The sequence below is a fragment of the Cydia amplana genome, chromosome 1 (genome assembly GCF_948474715.1).
Source record: "Cydia amplana chromosome 1, ilCydAmpl1.1, whole genome shotgun sequence".
Taxonomy (NCBI): Eukaryota; Metazoa; Arthropoda; class Insecta; order Lepidoptera; family Tortricidae; genus Cydia; species Cydia amplana.
The window spans coordinates 11,164,381-11,185,092 of NC_086069.1; the positions used below are offsets into that span (position 1 = coordinate 11,164,381).

Below are 20,712 nucleotides of genomic sequence, written 5' to 3' on the forward strand. Positions count from 1 at the left end.
TTATAAAAGCAAGAAGAAAATATAGGATAAAATACACCAGTTCTGCAAGTAACATCCTTCATTCACGTGCACGTGGTCAATCCAGTCTGCGTAAGCAGATACTCTCATAAAAATACTAGTATAATCAAAATTTTTACCACTGGTCACCCCTACTAATAGCTCCTTGCCAGGTTCTTCCTCCGGGTCCGACGTGCGTCGGCAAACCAAGGGCCCTCCTGAATCTCCTACTGCCACGTCAGTATTCACCGAGCAGGTACAAACAAATTCATCCATTGGTACTTCCCAAATTTCTGTACATTTGGTTCTCGGTATTACGTCAATTTTAGCTTTAAGGAGCACTGGCGATCTCTCGCTCTTCTCGCCGTGCGAAGTTCTTCCGTAACCGGCTGCGTAACACGTGTCCGGGTAATCTATTGGAAGCCTGGCGATTTTAATAGGTTCAATATATTTCGAGAAATTCCAAAATGAGTTTACAAATACCACCGCTATGTCATCCAAAGGAAAGTTAAAGTATGGATGTATAATGATCCCACTGATCTTTCTCCACTGAATTGTTTCGTTTGAAGTGAATTTGTCTATATTGATGACATTTCTAAGGTCTCCTGCGACCACTGCCAGTCGTGATGGATCTTTTAAGTACTCGAAATGGTTACGTTCGAAGCAGTGAGCGGCTGTGAGGACCTTTTCCCTGTTAATGATGCTTCCACCGCATATGTTCTTATATGAGTATTCTTTTTTTATTCGTCGGCCTGCCTTGATGGATACGATGTAAGGAACTACGCCGCGGGAGACTGGTTCTCCGTTTACTATTACGGGCTTCACACGATGCGATGAGTATTTTAGAGTCATTATAATTCGCTCTGCCTCACATGTTTGTAGAATTATTGACAAATATACAATGATACACAGGTACATTCACGGGCATTAAATTACAAAACTTTGTTCAGTAACCTATGTATTTCTACATTATTTTCTATACTGTTTTGGCACTAACACGTATTTCAACAAATACTGTAGGTATTTGACATTGACGTTATCATCATAGAGGCGTTATTTGGCATAAATGTTGCAAGAAGTTTGCGAAACTGGGAGTTTTCCTGGAGTTTTCATACTTACTTAACTGAGACGTTGGGTAAGATATACTTGGTCAACCAGATCTTGACAGTAGAATAATTTTTAAGAAAAAAAAAAACGACTTCCATGAGGGACACCCCGCTGAAAGAATAGTTATTTGTCTTAAATTATGGGGGAAAATTTGTTGTTTAACCCTCGTGCTTTGAAACCCTCGGAACGCTCAAGATTCCATTTTTCGAACCACTCGCTACGCTTGTGGTTCAATTTTGGAATCTTTCGCTTGCTCGGGTATCAATATTAGGATCAGGTCCAGATAAAAGCCCGGATCCAGGTCCAGGTCTTGGTCCAGGCCCGGCTCCGGGTTTGGGTCTAGGTCCGGGTCCGAACCGGGCCGGGTCCGAGTCCGGGCCCTAGTCCGGATCCGGGTCCGGGTCTCCCAGTCCAAGTCGAAATCAAAATCGCCAAACGTGTACTATGCGTCGTTGAAGAGTTCTGTTCTGATCATCATCAGCAGTTCCACTGCATCAAATGCGACAGTTTTTAATGAAAATGCTTGATTTTTTGATGAAAATACAAAAATCTCTATACGCATGCCTTTAAGATTTGAGGAGTTCCCTCGATTCCTCATAGATCCCATCATCAGAATTCTAACTTGACAAAAATGTGGCTTAAAAACTTAACTTACTTAACAAACATAACGAAGAGGACAAATCGCCAAACGTGTACTATGCGTCGTTGAAGAGTTCTGTTCTGATCATCATCAGCAGTTCCACTGTATCAAATGCGACAGTTTTTAATGAAAATGCTTGATTTGTTGATAAAAACACAATTTCACTATATGTATGCCTTTAAGATTTGAGGAGTTCCCTCGATTCCTCATGGATTCCATCATCAGAACTGAGTTTTGACAAAAACGGGACCAATCTGTATGCATATACGTACAATCAAAAAAAGAATTTTCAAAATCGGTCCAGTAATGACGGAGATATGGAGTAACAAACATAAAAAAAAAAAAAAAAAAAAAAAAAAATAAAAAAAAACATACAACCGAATTGATAACCTCCTCCTTTTAGATTTGGAAGTCGGTTAAACAGGCGGCAAATTTGAAAAATGTAGGCGCGAAGGGATATCGTCCCATAGAAAATTTGAACTTCGCGCCTTTTTTATTTACTGACAAGATTTGGTTGACCAGCCCTAGTAGCACGGTCGCATTTTTATCGTTTATCACCATGCCTGTCACGTTTTAACAAGTATGTAAGTGCGAAAGTGACGGGCATAGTAATAGTCGATAAAAATGGAACCGTGCTGAGCCCGCAGCTATAAGAAGAAACGGTATTAGACCCTTCCGATTGTAAGTAATTGTGGTAGTGGCGCCCCCTACGCAGAGTTTCACGTAGTATTCCCTATTACCTAAAATACCATAGAACTAACTCCTGTTTATCCAAAGGAGGTGACGAGAATAGTAGGTACTCCACAAGTGTGCGCACTGCGCAGGTTAGTTCTGTACGAATACCTAGTTGGGGAAGCCTACTCGCCTAACCATGTCTTTGTCTGTGATTTCTGTGAATCAATCGTTTGTCTGCCTCTCTGTTGGGATATCGTCGGGATCTCATAAGAAATGCCTGATTTTCTTATTAAAATGGTCGCCGGACACTTGTGAACGGCGGTACTGCCGGTACTGCTCAACTACTTTACTCTTTGGTGCTGCCAAGGCCCGGCCCGAATAACCCGGTTACATGTAGCCTGTGGCGTAAAATGCGCAAGCTACAACATCCTCACCCGAGAGCCTGTACTTTGTCCTATATATTGTACTGTATTATCTTTGCTGTACCACTGTACTTATCTCTACTACCGAGGGCCACCCGCGCTAGTTCCCCGCGCGATCTAATAGCTATTATATATTACCTATATCTTCTTTTAATTTCAACATGAGGCACTGTTGGCGCTTAAAATTATGGTTACTAACAGTATGCTTGCAGGAAATAAATCTTAGATTCTAATGATACCTTCTGTATGAAAAAAGTACCTACTAACTAGGAAAATATCAGACGCGTGTAAAATATTTGTATCAATTCACAAAAATCACGAAAGCAAAGTAACACGGTATATATTTGTAAAATCCATTGCATAAATAAAACAAAAATAAAGTTACTTATTAATTTAGAACCTAAACTACCCTCAATCCAGTCTGTGTACGAAGAAACGCGCGTGAAGAGTGTCGTCCTGTCGACGCTCTTACCACTCACGATTCCCAACAATACATCCTTCCCAGGCAGCTCGGCCGGGTCACGAGTCCCAGTACAAGCCAGTGGCCCGCCCGAGTCTCCCTGCGCCACGTCTGAGACCACCGACTCTGAGCAAACGTATGTACTCATATCCATCTCCCATATTCCAGAGCATTGCCATCGCGGCATTGTTTTGATTAGAGCCACCATTAAAACAGACGACCGCAACCTTAAGTCAGTATTGAAGCTCAGATCTCCATATCCACCTGATTTGCAGATTTCTGGATAGTCAACTACCCTCTTAATGTAATGTATGGAGCTCACGTATGCGTTGAAACGAAACGGCATATCTACTATTATTAACGCTATATCGTTTAGCGGGAAGTTGAAATGCTCATGCAGCCGTAATCGCTGTACTCCTCTCCATTGCATGTTGGCTGTGGTTTCCGTGTTGCCCGTGTGCACGGCCTCACTCTGCAAGCTGCCTGCGACGACTCTTAGAGCACTTGTGTGTTTGACCGCGAAAAAGTTGTTGAACTCAAAGCAATGCGCAGCCGTAAGCACTTTGCTACGATGTATGATGCTCCCCCCGCATAAATTGTCCCATACATATAACGTTCCTCCATCTTCAGATACATTTTGTAGTTTTATTTGGGTAGCCTTGATCGACACTAAATAAGGCATTTGTCCTATGGTCGCAGGTTCTCCGTTTACTATAGTCGTTTTTACGCGAAATTTTGAATTTTTTAATGTAGTTATAATGCGATCGATACTATTGACATTAGAAATAAAAGCACTGAGTATTGCAGTTGTGAAAGTAATTAGAACATGATTAAAAAACATGAATTTAGTTAATAAATAATTGCCTAAAAGTAGTTTACATTGGAAGATTTGTCATTTTTTTTACTTATGTATGATAATTACAATTTGACAGTTAGGCACAGACCTATCATTTTGCTAACGCTTATTTCTATTCTATGTAATTAGGTATAGTTGGTCAAACCAAGTTGTCAGTAAATAGGATTTTCTTTTGGGTACTAGTTAGTTATTGTGGGCCGAGGCAACCGATATGTCATTTTCTATGACGGCTGATCGGTGATCACGTGTTGTTTCCATAGAAAACGAAGCGCCGGAAGCTCCGGTCCGGCCCCGGCCTGGTCTAGCATGAGTCATTCTTAAGCTTCCACATCTGGAAGTCATCGGGCGGAGCATGGTTCCATTTTTATCGCCTGTCACTATGCCCGTCACTTTCGCACTTATATACTTGTTAGAACGTGACAGGCATGGTGACAAGCGATAAAAATGCGACCGTGCTACCGCCGCAGGACAAACGACTAGTCATAAAATCGATGGTAAACTTGTTACAGCTGTAGACTTCCTCAGAGTAGCAATAAAAGTTTTAGGAGCTGACTTTCGAAAGTGAATTTTGTAAGCTGAAGTCTCCAAGTTATCCAACCCAAACGCCAGTAAGTAGTTGCTAAAGAAATAACTAAATGTTGTAACCAGGGATGTAACGGATGTGGTTTTATCTGAACCAGAAACGGAATCGGAACCGAAAACGGAACCGGAACCAGAACCGGAACCTGAGTCAGTACTATCAGTAGGTACACATTACACAACACAACACATACGAATAGGTACTTTAAATTCGAAAACACGGATAAACCAGAACATCTAATTACTGCAGCACGTGGCAAGCGGGGCTATAAGCGAATGACTGGTATAAATAAACCTGTTTGTTTTTGATGTACACCGCTCATGTCCCGCTGCCGCGCTAAGCATTGACATCCGATATAACTTCCGTTTCAAAAGTAACGGAACCGGAACAGAAACGGATGTGTAATACCAAACGGAAGTTCCGACTTAACGGAAACGGAAACGGAGCTCTGTAACATCCCTGGTTGTAACATACGTGACTAAGTAAAAAAATAGTAGGTACATATATACAAAGGTAGCTTTTAAAAAGGAGTTAAGACGATTATTAATAATCGTTAGATAATGCATATTGGGGAAATGTCCATATACCCCTTAGGTCCACCACGTCTAGCATCCTCCAGGTACCTAGTTATACCTTTGAGGGCTCTGAGTCATCCGCTAACTCTCAGTTTCATCAAGTATCAAGCCACACCGGTCATCGTGTAATCTTGAACTACGAGTATCTGACGAGTATAAGTTCAAACATTTAACCCTTTAACTGCCAGAGTCTGATATATAAGACATTACATATCCACTAATTATCCAGCTCATTTCGCCACAGTCTGATAAATAAGACAAAGATCTGATTTGGCTTTTACAGCACGTTTATAACTCCCGTAACTATGCCAACCTTACTCTGCGTGGTACAATTACTGTCGGTGGCGACACGAGCACGCTCGATCAAAAATTGCTGGCGGTTAAAAGGTTAATTAATTAATAAGAACAGAGCCGGAAGAGTATCTTTCGTGTGTTTCAACAGATTGTAACAAGTTGCAACTATAATTGTCGCCGCTCAAAGGGCTAATTTTGTTTGCGACGCGAAAAGCAATTTGCGGACAAATTACAAAGTAATGCTGCGGGTTGTTTAGGCTTCGACAAAAGTGGGTGATTAGGACAGCGTGATTATGGCGACAGACAATTTATTGCCCAATAATTTGACGCCATTCTCAAGCTCGATCACAGACTACGGGCTCAACTACCTATATAAATATAACAAATATTTAAAAATTGAAAATTTTCGTGTTTCATCACAATAAAAATACTCACCATATGTTTAATGTAATATTATGCTACAAGCAGCATGTTTTGTGGGTCTGACAGTACAGACCCGTAAAAAATTATGGAATGATTCCTCCTTAGTAGTAGGTAGATATTTAAACATATGACGTGTGTAAGTTATATGTTTAGTAAGCGTTGAAGCTGCTTTTGGTAACGTAAAAAGTTGTGCCAGATTCTTAAATAATAACTCTATTTCCACATTGAAAATCAAACCAATTATGTGGTAAAATGACAGATCGGTGGGATACAAATATTGGGGCAAACTCATATAATAATTCAATAAGTACCTACCTTTAACTCAAAATATTCTTTCAGTGTTTCAGTATATTTGTTGTCATTTAGTAGGTACCTACCTTACTCCCTATTTTTGTTATGAGGTGTTTTAGTCATGTATTAATTCATGAAACTATACATAGGATAACTCACTAAGTTAAAGGTTATTTATCCACCAATTCGTAGTCAGCCTACGGTATGGTTATATTAAACCATGAAACGCATGGCGCTATTGTACTACCTACATATATAGCCCAATAACTTTGATATATGAAGAATGTAAGAGATATTGCGGATTTGTGAGGCCTCTACTAAATATAATATTCATTCCTGATATCCCTTTATACGCGACTTAGGTATAGGTACATATGATACCGATGCAATTTTGGGAAAATAGCTTTAGTTTATCGTCCTTTGTTTAGGTACGGTATCTCGAGGCTAGGGGCTGATGGGATATGAAAAATGATGGGGAAGTTTGTAAAATTGGCTTAAATTAATAAAATACTATCAGAGCTAATATTGTCGCGCGTTTGTCGTCTGCCATTTCAAAAAGAAACAACAATAAGTAGATCTAGGGGCCGATTTTTGAATTTCGACCACTCGATTTCGTGTATTTCATTAAATAATATCTCCACTACTAGGCATTTAAATTCTACTAATAGAATTGAAATCGAGTGGTCAATAGGTACCAATAGATTCCAAATTTCGATCGCTCGTATTTCAAAAATTAGTATTTCGCCGTTTTCCACCGATTTTCGAGTGACGAAATCGAGCGATCGAAATTCAAAAATCGGCCCCCTAATCGAATTCTTTTTTAAATACCTTGAACTTGGTGAAAATAACTAAATTATTGCTCAAGTGCCCTTAATATACTATGTTTGAAAATGTATTAATGCACAATTCTAAGAGTTAAATTCGGGTAGTTTCCAGACTTTTCACTATTCCTACATTGCCGCTTATACTTCGATAGGTACCTTAAGAGTAAGCTGTAACATAAACGTCATAAAGCAATTAAATACATATAAACATTACACATATCGGTTGGACACAAGACCACACGATTTAACGGAGCCACGCCGATTTGGTCGCCTAAATAGTGTTTAGTTTTTAAGTTTATAAAATGCAGGTCTTAAGTCTGTAAGGTATTTGTAATAAGGGCCTTGTTGCCTGATTTAAATTTTAAATTAATATATAGGTACACGTCACGTGACTGCGCTATTAGAATCGTGTCTCTGAAAACCCACCTCACCTCGTAGTGCCTCGTATTTGGGGTGAGAGGGGTTTTGATACAAAGGTGATTTTGGAAGATTGTTGGATCGATTTTTTATTATTATTATGCGTATTACTATAGCTCCATTTTAAATTGGATACATTATTTTTGTAGCAGTAGCCTTAAAGCCCTTCTCACCCCCCTCTCAAACCTTCTCTCCCCATTCATAACCCACCTCTCCCCGCGAAACCTACTCACCCCGTTTTACGGTACAAACGCTTTTATCCCTGTGAACAGTGTAGGTAATAAGTGCTCTAAATAAATAAATTTAATTTACATTGAATGCCAGGAATAAGCTTGTTGAATTATGGTTTATTCTTAATAAATGAGATATGTGTGTATCAATTTAAGTGATATTAATATACGCTCGGTGGAAAAATACTTCCCTCGTTGAATTTTAACTACTTATATCTGATAGAGATTCTTCTCACTTTTCCTAAGCTTCAAATATTTTTTATAAAGGAGACTGCAGAATAGAAGATCCAAAGTTAAATTTTATGAAATTAGTAAGTATGTACTATGTAGATAGTACTTATTTAGATTTTAATATTATGTGATTATGACACAGCACAGGAATTATGTGATTGTAAATAATATGAGCATGATTTCAATGGGTAATTTAATGTCGACATTTTAAATCCCAAAGTAACAAATAAAGATGTTGTATTCATAAAAATATTGGGAATATGTTCTTTTCATATAAGCTCATTATTCTACATATGGAGATATATTTAATTATAAATATTTTATTTTTAGTCTCATAATCATAACGGATAAAATAACTTTATATCTATGTATATTAAGCTTTGAGGTGTGTTTTATTTAAATACTTATTCCTTAAAAAAGTAATTTACTGTTCATTTGCAATGTCCAGTCAAAGATATATATCGTCAACCAGAAATCTAAATTCATTGGTTTACAAGTTCGTTGAGTTTTTAGCTTTTATCGATAAAATGTGCCCAAGTGCATGAAACTGGAGTACTTAAAGGAAAAAAAAACTAATATTATACGGATGGCTCTGTAGACTTCACGTTGTGGTGATTTGATATTGATTTGAAATTCCGTGTAGTGCATCTCGCTCGTTCATTTTCTTTACCCGCATTGCATTTTCGTCTTAGGTTAATAAAGTAAAGTGTACAGTTGTATCCTGTGTACTAGACCCCTTTCTGTGCTACTCCCGAACGATTTTACAATAAGCTGACATATTAGACTCATATGGTTCGTAATATCTCTCACAACTCATAACATATTCCGCATAACATTATGTCGCTAGAATGCAATAGTGGCTTAATAACGTCTTACAAGATTGCTATAAAATTAAACAGAAATAAAATACATATAGGTATTTGTTTTTAATCGTACCGAATGTAATTTACCTTTATGGAATCAGGGCGCGTAGACAAGATGCTAATCATTCACGCTTCATAGCGTAGTTATCTCTATCACTCTTCCATATTAGTGCGACAGAGACAGTTGCGTTTCGTTCGCTACGGAGCGTTAACGATAGCCATCTTGTCTACGCACCCAGTAAGCCAAGGGCCTATAATGACGTTACATCTTTTTCTTTTAACTGTAAATATCTAAGATTTCAAGATAACATAAGATAGGTAAGCAATTAGGTATAACCCACAGTCGCAAGGCTAATATCCCTTGCTTTTTTTAAACTTGTTGAGGGGATGTTAAATAATTTGTGTTAAGATAGGCATGCCGATGGGAATCAAGTTCTATGGATGCCTCACTTAGAAAAGCTTCAGGTATTTAGGTACCTACTAACTTTTTGATGGAGCTGTCGCTAAATACAGCAGCAGACGGTATTCACACATATATTCACAAAACTGCAACACCAATTGAACTTGGATGAAATATTATACTTTAGGCTAATTCTATGTCTTTTAAACACGAAATTAACAAAACTATTAAGTTGGATGCGGCGCGCGTTCCCGCATATTAACCACATAGTTTGAGATTAGACATTCTAGAGAGACCGGCTCTGTCTTTAGTATTTATAAATCTTTGTTTTTTTTGTTTGTAGTCTGCGGTTTGTATAGGTATAATTAATATGTTGTAATATTTACGTTAAATTATTTTTTTGTTATTGGAATATATTATTTATTACCTAATAATTTTCCAAACAACAACATAAATACGTTTTCGTTATTATACCTATAAACTAAAGCATCACTGTAGTTTTTTTTACATGTATGCAGTTAACTAGTCGTGGAGCGATAGATTATAACGAGCTCAAACGCGACAAAACGGCGTTGTTGTATTATAGGTATGATGTTTGATTGCCATCTTTCATATTTGGAGCCTTATGGTGACATTCGCCAAGAGCCAAGAGTGATCCAGGCGTGTAGGTTTAGGTTGCATAAAATAAGGTATTATTTTTACAAAATTATAAATGTTGGTATGACCCAGTGTGGACCCAGTTCATATTAAATGGCTGAAGATATCATGAAGTGGCTTTTTCTACGTAATATTCACATTCGACATGTGGTACAAACACGTGGCACAACCTGTCAGCTTCCAACGTCAGTCGCTTAATTGATAAACACCCGAGTTAATGGCTAGCTTATCAGTTAACAGTTTATTATTATTATCTATGATGGCTTTATCTGGACGCTCCCTTCCGACGTGTGGGGAAATGTTGTGCATAACTTGTAAGTAGGTATTAGATTAACAGCCCTAGAGTCTGTTCGGAAAGAGAAGAGTTGTGGAATGTATTGGGCCGCATACATTCCACGACTCTTCTCTTTTCGCACAGACTAGGCGTTTAGATAATAAAGCTAAAAGTAACCGAGTACGACTTTCAAACCGGTCAAACTGAACTGTCAAATCGTATGGGTTTCCACTACAACACACTAAAAATAGTACTTAGCCTACAATTCTAATGGACACCTGTTGTATTCGGTTATTAGATTTGTTAGCTGTACGTCCAATACGCAGTTCGTCCATATGATATTTCAATTCGCATTTCGTCCAACACGTATTTGGTCAAACATGTTTTTCGTCCAACGCGTATTAAGTCAACATGTATTTAGTCTAACACATATGTCGTCCAATAGGCATTCCGTCCAACTCATATAATATATAAGTTTTAAAAATTATGAATCCTTCTGACTTCCTATTTTTCATAGAAAACAAATATTGTCTTCAATGTACGCTAACATCATTGTGATTGACATTGCTTGTCTCGCTTTAAACATGACAAAATTCGCAATATGTCGCGTCTTAGAATATTTAAGCTTTAAAATATATAAGTACTAAAAATCAAAACACAAAGTTACTGAACAAATGTTGGTCAGTTTGAGGAGTGCAGCCTACAGTCTTATTTATTGCTCCTGTTACAGGCGACACCCGCCGGTATATGATTTCAAAAGTAATCATTAGATTCATATGTGAATTTATTATTGCCCTGAAATGTTTACATTACTTATATATGGTGGTCGGATTAGGAGACGAAAGATTGACCATCTCCCTGTATTAAAATAAAATTCGTTCAAAACTTTATCAAGTTTGCACTAAGTAGTTAATTGTTCAAAGAATTAGGTAAAATAAAGTGTAAACAGCTTCTTGTCTTAAGTTATTTTTAAACACAAGCCACACTGGCTTGAAGTTTTCCAGACCTAAGCTACTTAAGGACCAATGGACTCGCATTTATTTGTCTGGCGGGCTCTCCGTTTCTCTTCGTTAGGGTTCGACCCGTTGCAGGTGACACCGGTATAATTATATATTATGTTACGGAGACTATTCTCTGAGGATTTACTAACCTTTGAGACCAAATCGAACTTACATTGTGACATCAAAATGAGATCTAAATGATCTTAGTCGCCCGTGCGTCTCGCTTGCGCCAATACATTTACGGACAAGTACGAGTGAAACGCATGCGCATCTGTCATAATTTAGATATCATTTTCATGTCCCAATGTAAGTTTGAATTGGCCTCTTTGACAGGGACGATAGGATAATGTTTCTTTAACCGCCGATTAAAATTTTAAACGTGATTTTATTTTAAGTACCTACTCATTTATATAGTTAATGAAATCTCAAAATATTTGTTTACAAACTAAATGAATAACAAATTGTATATTATATTATATAGTATCAATTACCAATATGCTGTCAGTTGAGTCATAGGGCGCTAAAATATGTAGGTACTTACGGCATTTATATTACTACCTATCTAAATAGTTACTGTGAAAGTATTCAAGTTTACAGCGTGAGCTTTATGATTAAAAATAAATATAGACAAAATTGTATACTTATAAATAAAATATGATACACCACACCAAACACATGTAAAAGTTACATAATGTAAAAATTAGTAACAAAAATAGTTGCAAGAAAAATTTGAGTCAGATCGAAATAAGTCTGCAACGATTTTGATAGCACACGCAGTGCTAGTGTTATTTTAAACGTCAAACTTCTATAAAATTATGACGTATAAAAATCACTTGCATTGCGTGTCCTATCAAAACCGTTGCAGACTTACCTCGGTCTAATCGATTTTAAAGTGTAGATTAAATATATCATTTGGCGCGTTTAGCTAACATTCAGCGCGAAAGTGTAAGGGTAACATTCCATTTCTGACCGCAGCTGCACTACTGGTACTGAACGCGTCGGTGTTACTGTCAATTTCCATAGTAAAATGAACAGTAGTGCAGCTGCGGTTGGAAATGGACTGTCACCTTAAATCTATCTGATAAGCGGTAAAGTGTACCAAGTACAACGACGTCAAGATCGTGTCAAAACAAGGCCCAAATCTTAATTAATTGTTAAATTACAATCGGCCTCCAGGTTTTATGTTCTGTCGGATTTAATGTTAATATGATGTTGTTTGCTATCGTAAGTACCATAACAATAACAAAACAAGTTGAATTCTTAAATTTAACATCGACCCACAAAATGTGTTTGTTGTGCACTGAAAAACTATAGTTAAAATTCCGACAATTCGTAAAATATGTCAATCAAGCACTCCTAGCCCATTATCATCGAGTGTAACGCAGCATTGATGGCGCCTTGCTGCGATGATTGCCTCTTGTTGCCGAAATGGCTGCTGAAACATTGATGACTTGATTAAATAAATAGTTTATATTCAACGATCTAACCATCGTTCTCTAGATCCGTACCGTAAAACGAGGTGACTTTAGGAAATTTTGGGGATACTTTGATAGTTTTAAAACTGCCACTAAATTATCATTATTCATTATTTTCTCGAACTGTTCGTGTAACAAGTTAGATTATTATACATACTTGTTTACCTACTACTAAAAAATCCGAATAAAAATATGTAACGGCTGAAAAACTGAAATATCGAAGTCGCCCCTGCATTTGAAAGTCACCCCGGTTTACGGTACTCTTGGAGGTTGAATTGGATTCAACAACTTGATAAGTATGGCTACCACCAGTTTGGCAGTGACATAAACGCCATTGAGAACGTAATTGGCTTTCTATACTATACATAATGTACCTACCTATATTTTATTTGAATCTTGTATAGAAATTGTGGGATGAACTTGTTTAAGAAAGGAATGAACGAAAAGAAATACTACTTTATTTGGTTTGTGAAAGGTTCTAATTACCTACATTAAAACATAGTGTACATTGTAAAGCACATTGGGTCTTACGAGGTTAAGTTAACCTAAGTTTATATTCATACGTAACTAAATACGATATCTATTTGTTATTTCAACTTAATACACACTCAATAATATCGTAACCCTACCAACTAAGTACCTTTAATAATATTGATAATCTTATAATATTATTTCGTCCAGTAAAATTCATACTGAGACTAAACATTTTATTACAAAAGAAAGTACCTATCATAAAACTGTAGTAGGTACTTATATTTATTTTAATCTTGTTAAAAGTTGTGTACATAATTATGTTTCTATAATTGGCTTACACGATACACATTTATAGGATATCGCACACATATCACATCGGCACTTCCCGGTTTAATTCATGTGTGGTCAGGTGGTCACCAAAAATAGTCAATTAAAGCGTGTGTCGGTCTGGCCATTAAAGTTGAGGTGAATGTAACAAATGTGAATTATCTAACTGTACACAAAGGTAACAAAAGGTGTATTGTCATTTAAGTAAAAATCACTTAATGTTCCGTTGTATAAGAGTCCCTTTTCGGAATTATCCCCCACTTTTAAATATGTTTTTTTTCCTTCTGGAATTACTCGAATAAGTACACCTTACACATTAAATACCTAATTAATAATTCTAAAATATAAAAAAGTAATATTATTATCACTAGGAAGGGGTGTTTTGTTCCGTTTCGTGAAATTAAGTATAATTATTGACCGAAGAGTTAACGAAGGTCTCCGTTTTGACTGATTTGACTGACTGACTGACGCAATTTGCAAACAGCCGCTTTGAAGCAGGGAGGTCTATGGTTCGATCCTCAGTAATGTATTCTGGAACATAGGTTTTTGTATTTATTTACACTTAAATTTCGTATTTTTTATTGAAAGCAAAGCAAACGGCAAAGCGTTCATTCAGCTTTTATTTAACTTGCCCTAACATAATATATGTTTTTTTCGTCAATTTAGTTTTTCTAAATTATTATAAACGGCAGAGAGATTTATTCAGTTTTAAGCTATGATCGCAATGTCTACAGCTCACAGAGCCACTAGTATAGTTTAGTAAGTTAGTAGTATTTTACTCAACAAAATTCGAGTAACTGTTATACATACGTTACATATATGATTTTAGTGGCGGATTTTTTCACGTAACCCTATACATACGCTCTTTTAACAGGGAGTTTCCAAGGCAACAAAAGCTTTGCCGAGGCGAAGCTAAGTCGATATGTGAATGTTAACTTTTAAGTGGAAAAAGTTTCAAAATCAACTACCCAAACATAAATAATTTTTAGCTTGTAAGATTTTTATTATTGTATGTATGTTAGTTTGTAAGGTGAATTTTTAATTGAATTTATAAATATTTGAAATTTGTCAATATCTTCTTATATTCGATGCCAGCTTATATCTTCTTATATCTCATAAACAAATACCTATTGTTATTTATTCTATTTTTAATACAAATGAGTAGGTAGTAAAAGAAATGTTGTGAGGAACCAAAATGACTTCTAGACCAAGAGTTTTAATGTAATAATATACGTAGTCGGACCATGAAGTTCCTTTCAAAGTCGTAGATCTAATGTATTCATCAGTTAATAATGACATAGATTCACCAAAAAAATCATAAACAAATCTATCTGGTTGAATTTTGGTTCCAATTTTACTAATAATTATTAATAAAAAAAAATTAAACGAGATTGAAAATTAAAAGTAGCTTTGTTAAACCTTGATAGATTAAACAATTAATCTCTAAGGACAAGCCTTTAAATGAATCCATATGAATTGAAATAATTTAATACTATGTTAGGCAATCCTAAATTCCTAACATAGTACCTATCATTGTGCATGATGTCCTATGTACTCGTAATATTGTGTTATGCTAGTGGTCGGTTGCTACGGGTATATAAGAGGGGAAGCGTGCGGCTCTGCGCGTCATTCTCGTAGCAACTTTCGTAGCCCGTAGCACCGTAGCAATGGCAATGGGGTAAGTCCACATTTATTAATTTCTAAATGATTTTTAAAATGTGTTATTTCATCATTTAAAACTATTTAGTTAGTTTAAAAAATTACATTTAGAAAATAAGAAGAAAGCAGCAAACAATGTCTTGATGCATAAATATTAAATACTTTAACAAACTTTCATATTCATTTACATTATAGTATTTTAACAAGTTTCTAGAAAGTTATAAAGTTATGCCTTAAAGTTTGCAGACCGCGTTGCATTAAAGAAATATTTTATTAAAATATCTTTGGCTCTTCAATTCTGTTTAATATGAATAATCTAATGTTCTATTCATTTTATGCACTGACTATCATTGAGATTAATACAACTTCAACATCCTGTAGTTGTCTTTAACAAAAAACATCTATAGGGGAAACTGGGGAGGGTTGATCACCCCTTTTGTTTTTAGCATACATTTTCTTAACTATTTGTAGTATTGAAAAACTTTATAGACCATACGATTCAGAATTTATCTCTTCATTAATAGTTTGAATTAGAACAGATTTGTGCAATAAATTAGACTATTATTTAATGAAAACCCATACTGTCGACTTTTACCATGTGTCCCCTATGTAAGGGAGACTTGTTTACCCCTGGTCGGGAGCCTTGATCCTAGGGGGATCAAGTGACCCTGGTTCTTGGGACACATGGTAAACAGATTTTTACCATGTCTCCCCATACCAGATTCTCATTGATTATATAACTCGGATCGCTATTAGCAATGCATCTATAATTTGTAAAATACACAGCAAACATATATATATTGCATCTTCCATGCTTTGAAGTTGTATTTCCGGTAATCAGATGTCTAAGCCGAAGGGATCAAGTCTTCCAGATTTGGGGACACTTGGTAAAAAGATTTTAAGCGGCAATGTCATATTTAGAGGGTAGTATCTACATTAATTTATTCACTTTATCTACAGAAAATTAATATATGAAAATATCAAACACATATTAATCCATAATCTTATACTTTTAAAAAACAATGTAATCGTATTATCCATAAAACAACATAAAATAGGGAATCAATTTTTGAACCAAAAAAAAAGTAAAAAAAAAACAAAAATCTAAGTTATTAACATAAAATTTCTTGTAACAAGCTAAATTTTTTAAAGTTATTATGAAGGTATTTTTAGCGTCAGATACCTACAGCAATTTTAAATTTTTTACCCATCTCTGGTCGTTATTGTTTACTATAATAAATAAGTTTAGAAATTTACTGCTCACGTTTCGAGGACGGTGTTTGAGCTCCATAATCCTAAAATCCTTTCTATGGACCGTCGGTTCTATAGTACATAAGAACATAAGGTCGGAAAGCCATTGAAATAGCATTTCATCCATAAAAACAAATATCGCCGGTTGAAAACCAAATATCGTTATAAGTGTTGTTTGTCGACCGAGTAACATCCCCTGTGTGTAAAACGTTTAACTTGATAAACAAGACCAAGTGCGGGTAGTTCGTAAAATGTTGATGTTAACTTTAGTTAGTCTTTTCAAAGGCCACGGGGATAATTCCGTTTTCGGAGTTCGGAGTCGGTTGTATAATTAAAAACTGAATTATACACCATTAAATCCCGTTTTAATAAACAATAATGAGTCAAAAACCTTGAAAGTTTAAATCAGTGTTTCTCTGGTCGTACTTATGCGGCATAATTTACTAAAGAAAAGAAAATATTTATGATAGCTCTATGAATCATTTTGTAAGTAAATTTATTACTTGATCGCTTTGGGGGTGACATGATCCCGGAATCATATCTCCCCTGAAGAAAAAGACAAAGTCTCCCCATACATAGTAAGATTATAAAACGTGCCGTACTCGAAACGTGTGTTCGCGTATATCAATGTAATCCAAGTTAAACATCACTTCAATAAACAACAAATAAAATAAGCACACTCACTAACATCATTTCCATCTCATATTATAAAATAAATCCAGTTAAAGCTTACCGAAAATTGAATATAGTACGCAGAAAATCTTTCACCGTCCGCCATTTTTGAACCACTGACTTTTCCGATACAGTGCCATGACAGAACGTGAAGTTAGGAACGAATGAATGAGTGTTACCAGTGCAAAAAAATGTATCTCGTTTGGTTTGATTAATAATGAAGTTTACCAAGTGTCCCCTAGGGATCGACCCTCCCCACCCTCACCTAAATTAACATTATTTATATAGGTAGGTACAAGCTATTGTAACTTTTTTGCATTGTAATCTACCTTTTAATGTTTAATATGATTTTGTTCTAGTTATTTTTAGAAATCCCTAAATTATTTAAACAGTGAATCAATGAATATATTTATTTAACTTTATTCCATTAGAAATAAAAAAACACGAAATATACACTTTCTTGCAATTAACCAAGCATGGTTAAGCATGGTTAAGTATTTTAAAATTATTGTTACGTACCGTACGACGATAAAACTATGTATTAAAAAAAGCAATCGAACTCTGAACTGTATTTTTCATCGCGATTCTGCTTAGAAGTACCTATTTACTGTGGTACCTAATAAAATACGGATCTATAAGATTCCCAAAATATAAAATATAATTTTTACGACTTAATGTATATTAATCTGAATTTAGACCACCACGTGTCCCACAAACCAGGCAGGGCGATAAAATAAGGAATTTGGCGTATCAGGAACACCCGTATTTTTTACATTCTGTAAAACTCGCCTTTCGAAATGGACTGTAAAACTGGCACATTGTCGTTTATTTGATTAAAAAAAATTAATTGTATCCAGTATCACAAATGAGCTCCGGAAGTTCTCGGCTAAGGACCCCAATACAACAAAATGTAAACTACTATACCTACTTAAGGTTTTTAAGCCATAAATAGATTAATTTGCGTAGTGTTGCTGAAACTGATAGAGATCATAGTTTAACTTTGATACATGTGGAAAACAGACACGTACTATCTAATTTAATAAATAATAATTTTTATTTGTAGGTTTTTACTTTTTAGGTAGTTTTAGTTTAGTATATGTTTAGTTATTAGTTTATTTTATTTTTGTTAGTTGTAATTAATTACTTTTATTTGTAGTATTTAATAAATTGTAGTAAAAAAACAAAAACAGGCAGCCCCAATAGCAATAGTATGTGACACCAAAGTATATTATATTTTATCTTAGAATCCCTGATAATTGAGGCGAGAACGATTTGAGGAAAAATTGTGCCGGAAGAAGCTTTGAGGCAAAAATCCACAAATCATAAATAACATGAATGTGGCTTCCCCATAATCAGTGTTTATGGTGCCTGCATCCAGGACAGTATTCGATACGCGTAGTATACGGATGTTACATTGCTAAATGTTATAATATCTCTTTACCATTATATAAAATAGCTTTAATTTTTTTAAATTATTTTCTATAATAATCTGGTATCAAATATCGTAATAAATATTATTTACTACAAAATTAAACTTTACATGAAATGATTTTGGTGGGATAAATATTATTTACTACAAAATTAAATGTGACTAAAAACGATCTACGTGTAATGCAAATACCGTGTTATATAATGTAGGTTCATTCAATATTTAAATTACGTTATCTACACAAATATTAAAACCCTATTTGTTGGGTAATAGGTAATGAGGTAATAACATCAAATTAAATTCGATATTTATTTGTTTCTATAAAAAATGTTTATATACAATACAATAAGGAATTTGGTTTGACCTCAATTCTAGATGAGTATTAATCGAAATGAAATATTAATTGCAAAAAGTGTCTTCAATGCCGCAATGGCGGTCGTAGTATACATCATAGATAGCTTATAATATGTGTTAAATCAGTGTGGGTGTACATAATATTGGCATTATAATAGGTACTCATACGCTCGGAACTGAACGGGACCGGGCCCGGAGTTAAAAATAAAATTAATTCCAATGGAAACAAAGTTGAATAATGTTGCAATCACAAAACCTCATTGATTCTCTGAAGTTTATAATGATTTCGTGGCGACTATTTCCTACTAGGTAATTACTTTTCTTGCTTAATTGAAGTCAGGCACCTATTTAAATTTAATTTTAAAATACCACGTGGAAGCAATACGCGGATAAAATACTACAAAGGAAAAAGTATTTAATGACTTTCGTAAGATAATATTGAATTACGCTATTCGATTAAAGTTTCGAGTTGCCTGTGTGCAAAATGTAAACATTGTCTATCCTGTTTTATACAATACAAGTAAGATTTAATGGTGCTGTTTAAAGACTGAAATTGAAGTTCTACCATTTTAAGTACATATCAAGCTTGTAGCTATGCTTTCCCAAAGAAAATAAGTACCCACGTAGTGCATTCCAATTGCTGGAATTTTTCCAGTAATATTATTATTGTAATTCCTTAAAAATAGATTGATAGACTTGATTTATTGCAAAAAATAAATAAAGTTCGTTGCGGTCACGCACATACAGCGTTTATATTTGATACGACCACATTTTCTAACGGCAGTTAACATCATAGGCCGAAATGGATTATGTTTCATATTATGTTTCCTAATATAATACATAAAATAATACGATTTTTTCATATTTTTTGGACCTAGGGTCGAAAGTTAGAGCTAGGGGGGACATAATACCTATTTGTTTCCTTTCGGAGCGATTATTTCCGAAAATATTTACTTTATCAAAAAATTGTTGTTGAAGCCCCCCACACTATTTAAAGTGAAAAAAATAATAATTAAAAAAGGTTTTGTAGGTACGGGAGGCACCCTAAAAGTATATAATTCGAATACGTTATGAGTGCAGAGGAATAATGCTTTAAACATAAGGACTATGAATAGGTAAAAGCAGCCTATGTGAATTGACTCGCGGAGCATGCCGGGACACCTGTTGCTAGTTGGATTATTCATGCCATATTTCGTTCAGCGCTGAGAGCGTGGGTAACAGGGGCGCATGAAATTCTACTCTCGTGATCGCTTTATTCATCAACGCGCTACAAACCTCAATTAGCTATTAATCGTTTATTATTAATTAGATATACAACAGCCTTAATCTGTCATTTTGTCTTATGTATTTGTAAGGAAGGGATAAAACATAATTGAGGCATGTAAAGGGGTTATATACAAAAAATGTATTCACCTATTATCTATCCATCTAATCTAATCTATCTATATAAACTTATACCTTTAAACGAGCAATTCCTGTAATACCTTTAAACGAGCAATTCTTGTATATTTATTTATATGTATATATATTTTGGGAATCTCGGAAACGGCTCTAACGATTTCGATGAATTTTGCTATATGGAGGTTTTCGGGGGTGAAAAATCAATCTAGCTTGATTTTATCTCTTGGAAAACGCGAATTTTTAAGTTGTTATATGTTTTCCGAGCAAAGCTCCGTCTCCCAGATATTGTTGATAAAATATGACAAGTTACGTAATTATATCTCAACTACAAAGGGGTGCTCTACCACTTTGACATTTCGTCAGGTGACAAGCAAAACTCACTAATTAATAATAAAATATTAAACAAAAATCAACCTTCTTTTCGTACTAATATGGTTCACTATGGCTATGAAC

General features: G+C 35.2%; 3 protein-coding genes across 3 annotated transcripts in view; 1 reads left to right on the forward strand and 2 right to left on the reverse strand.

Annotated features, from left to right (window-relative positions):
- Positions 1-943, reverse strand: LOC134662941 (tabserin-like). Its single transcript, XM_063519281.1, has one exon. The coding sequence runs from the start codon at positions 913-915 to the stop codon at positions 1-3; it is 915 nt and encodes a 304-aa protein (XP_063375351.1). The 5' UTR covers positions 916-943.
- Positions 944-3,107: 2,164 nt separating this feature from the next.
- Positions 3,108-4,172, reverse strand: LOC134663047 (chymotrypsin-2-like). The gene has a single exon (XM_063519383.1). The coding sequence runs from the start codon at positions 4,140-4,142 to the stop codon at positions 3,108-3,110; it is 1,035 nt and encodes a 344-aa protein (XP_063375453.1). The 5' UTR covers positions 4,143-4,172.
- Positions 4,173-15,101: 10,929 nt separating this feature from the next.
- LOC134653141 (myosuppressin-like) overlaps positions 15,102-20,712 on the forward strand; it is a 34,158-nt gene continuing 28,547 nt past the window's right edge. The window contains exon 1 of the mRNA XM_063508467.1: positions 15,102-15,171. Coding sequence (XP_063364537.1) covers positions 15,161-15,171 — 11 coding nt within the window. The 5' untranslated portion in view covers positions 15,102-15,160. The remainder of the gene's footprint in view (positions 15,172-20,712) is intronic.

Bases quoted from the DNA above. Each gene is read 5' to 3' on its own strand.
- LOC134662941 (XM_063519281.1), bottom strand. From the start codon at position 915: ATGTACCTGTGTATCATTGTATATTTGTCAATAATTCTACAAACATGT.
- LOC134663047 (XM_063519383.1), bottom strand. From the start codon at position 4,142: ATGTTTTTTAATCATGTTCTAATTACTTTCACAACTGCAATACTCAGT.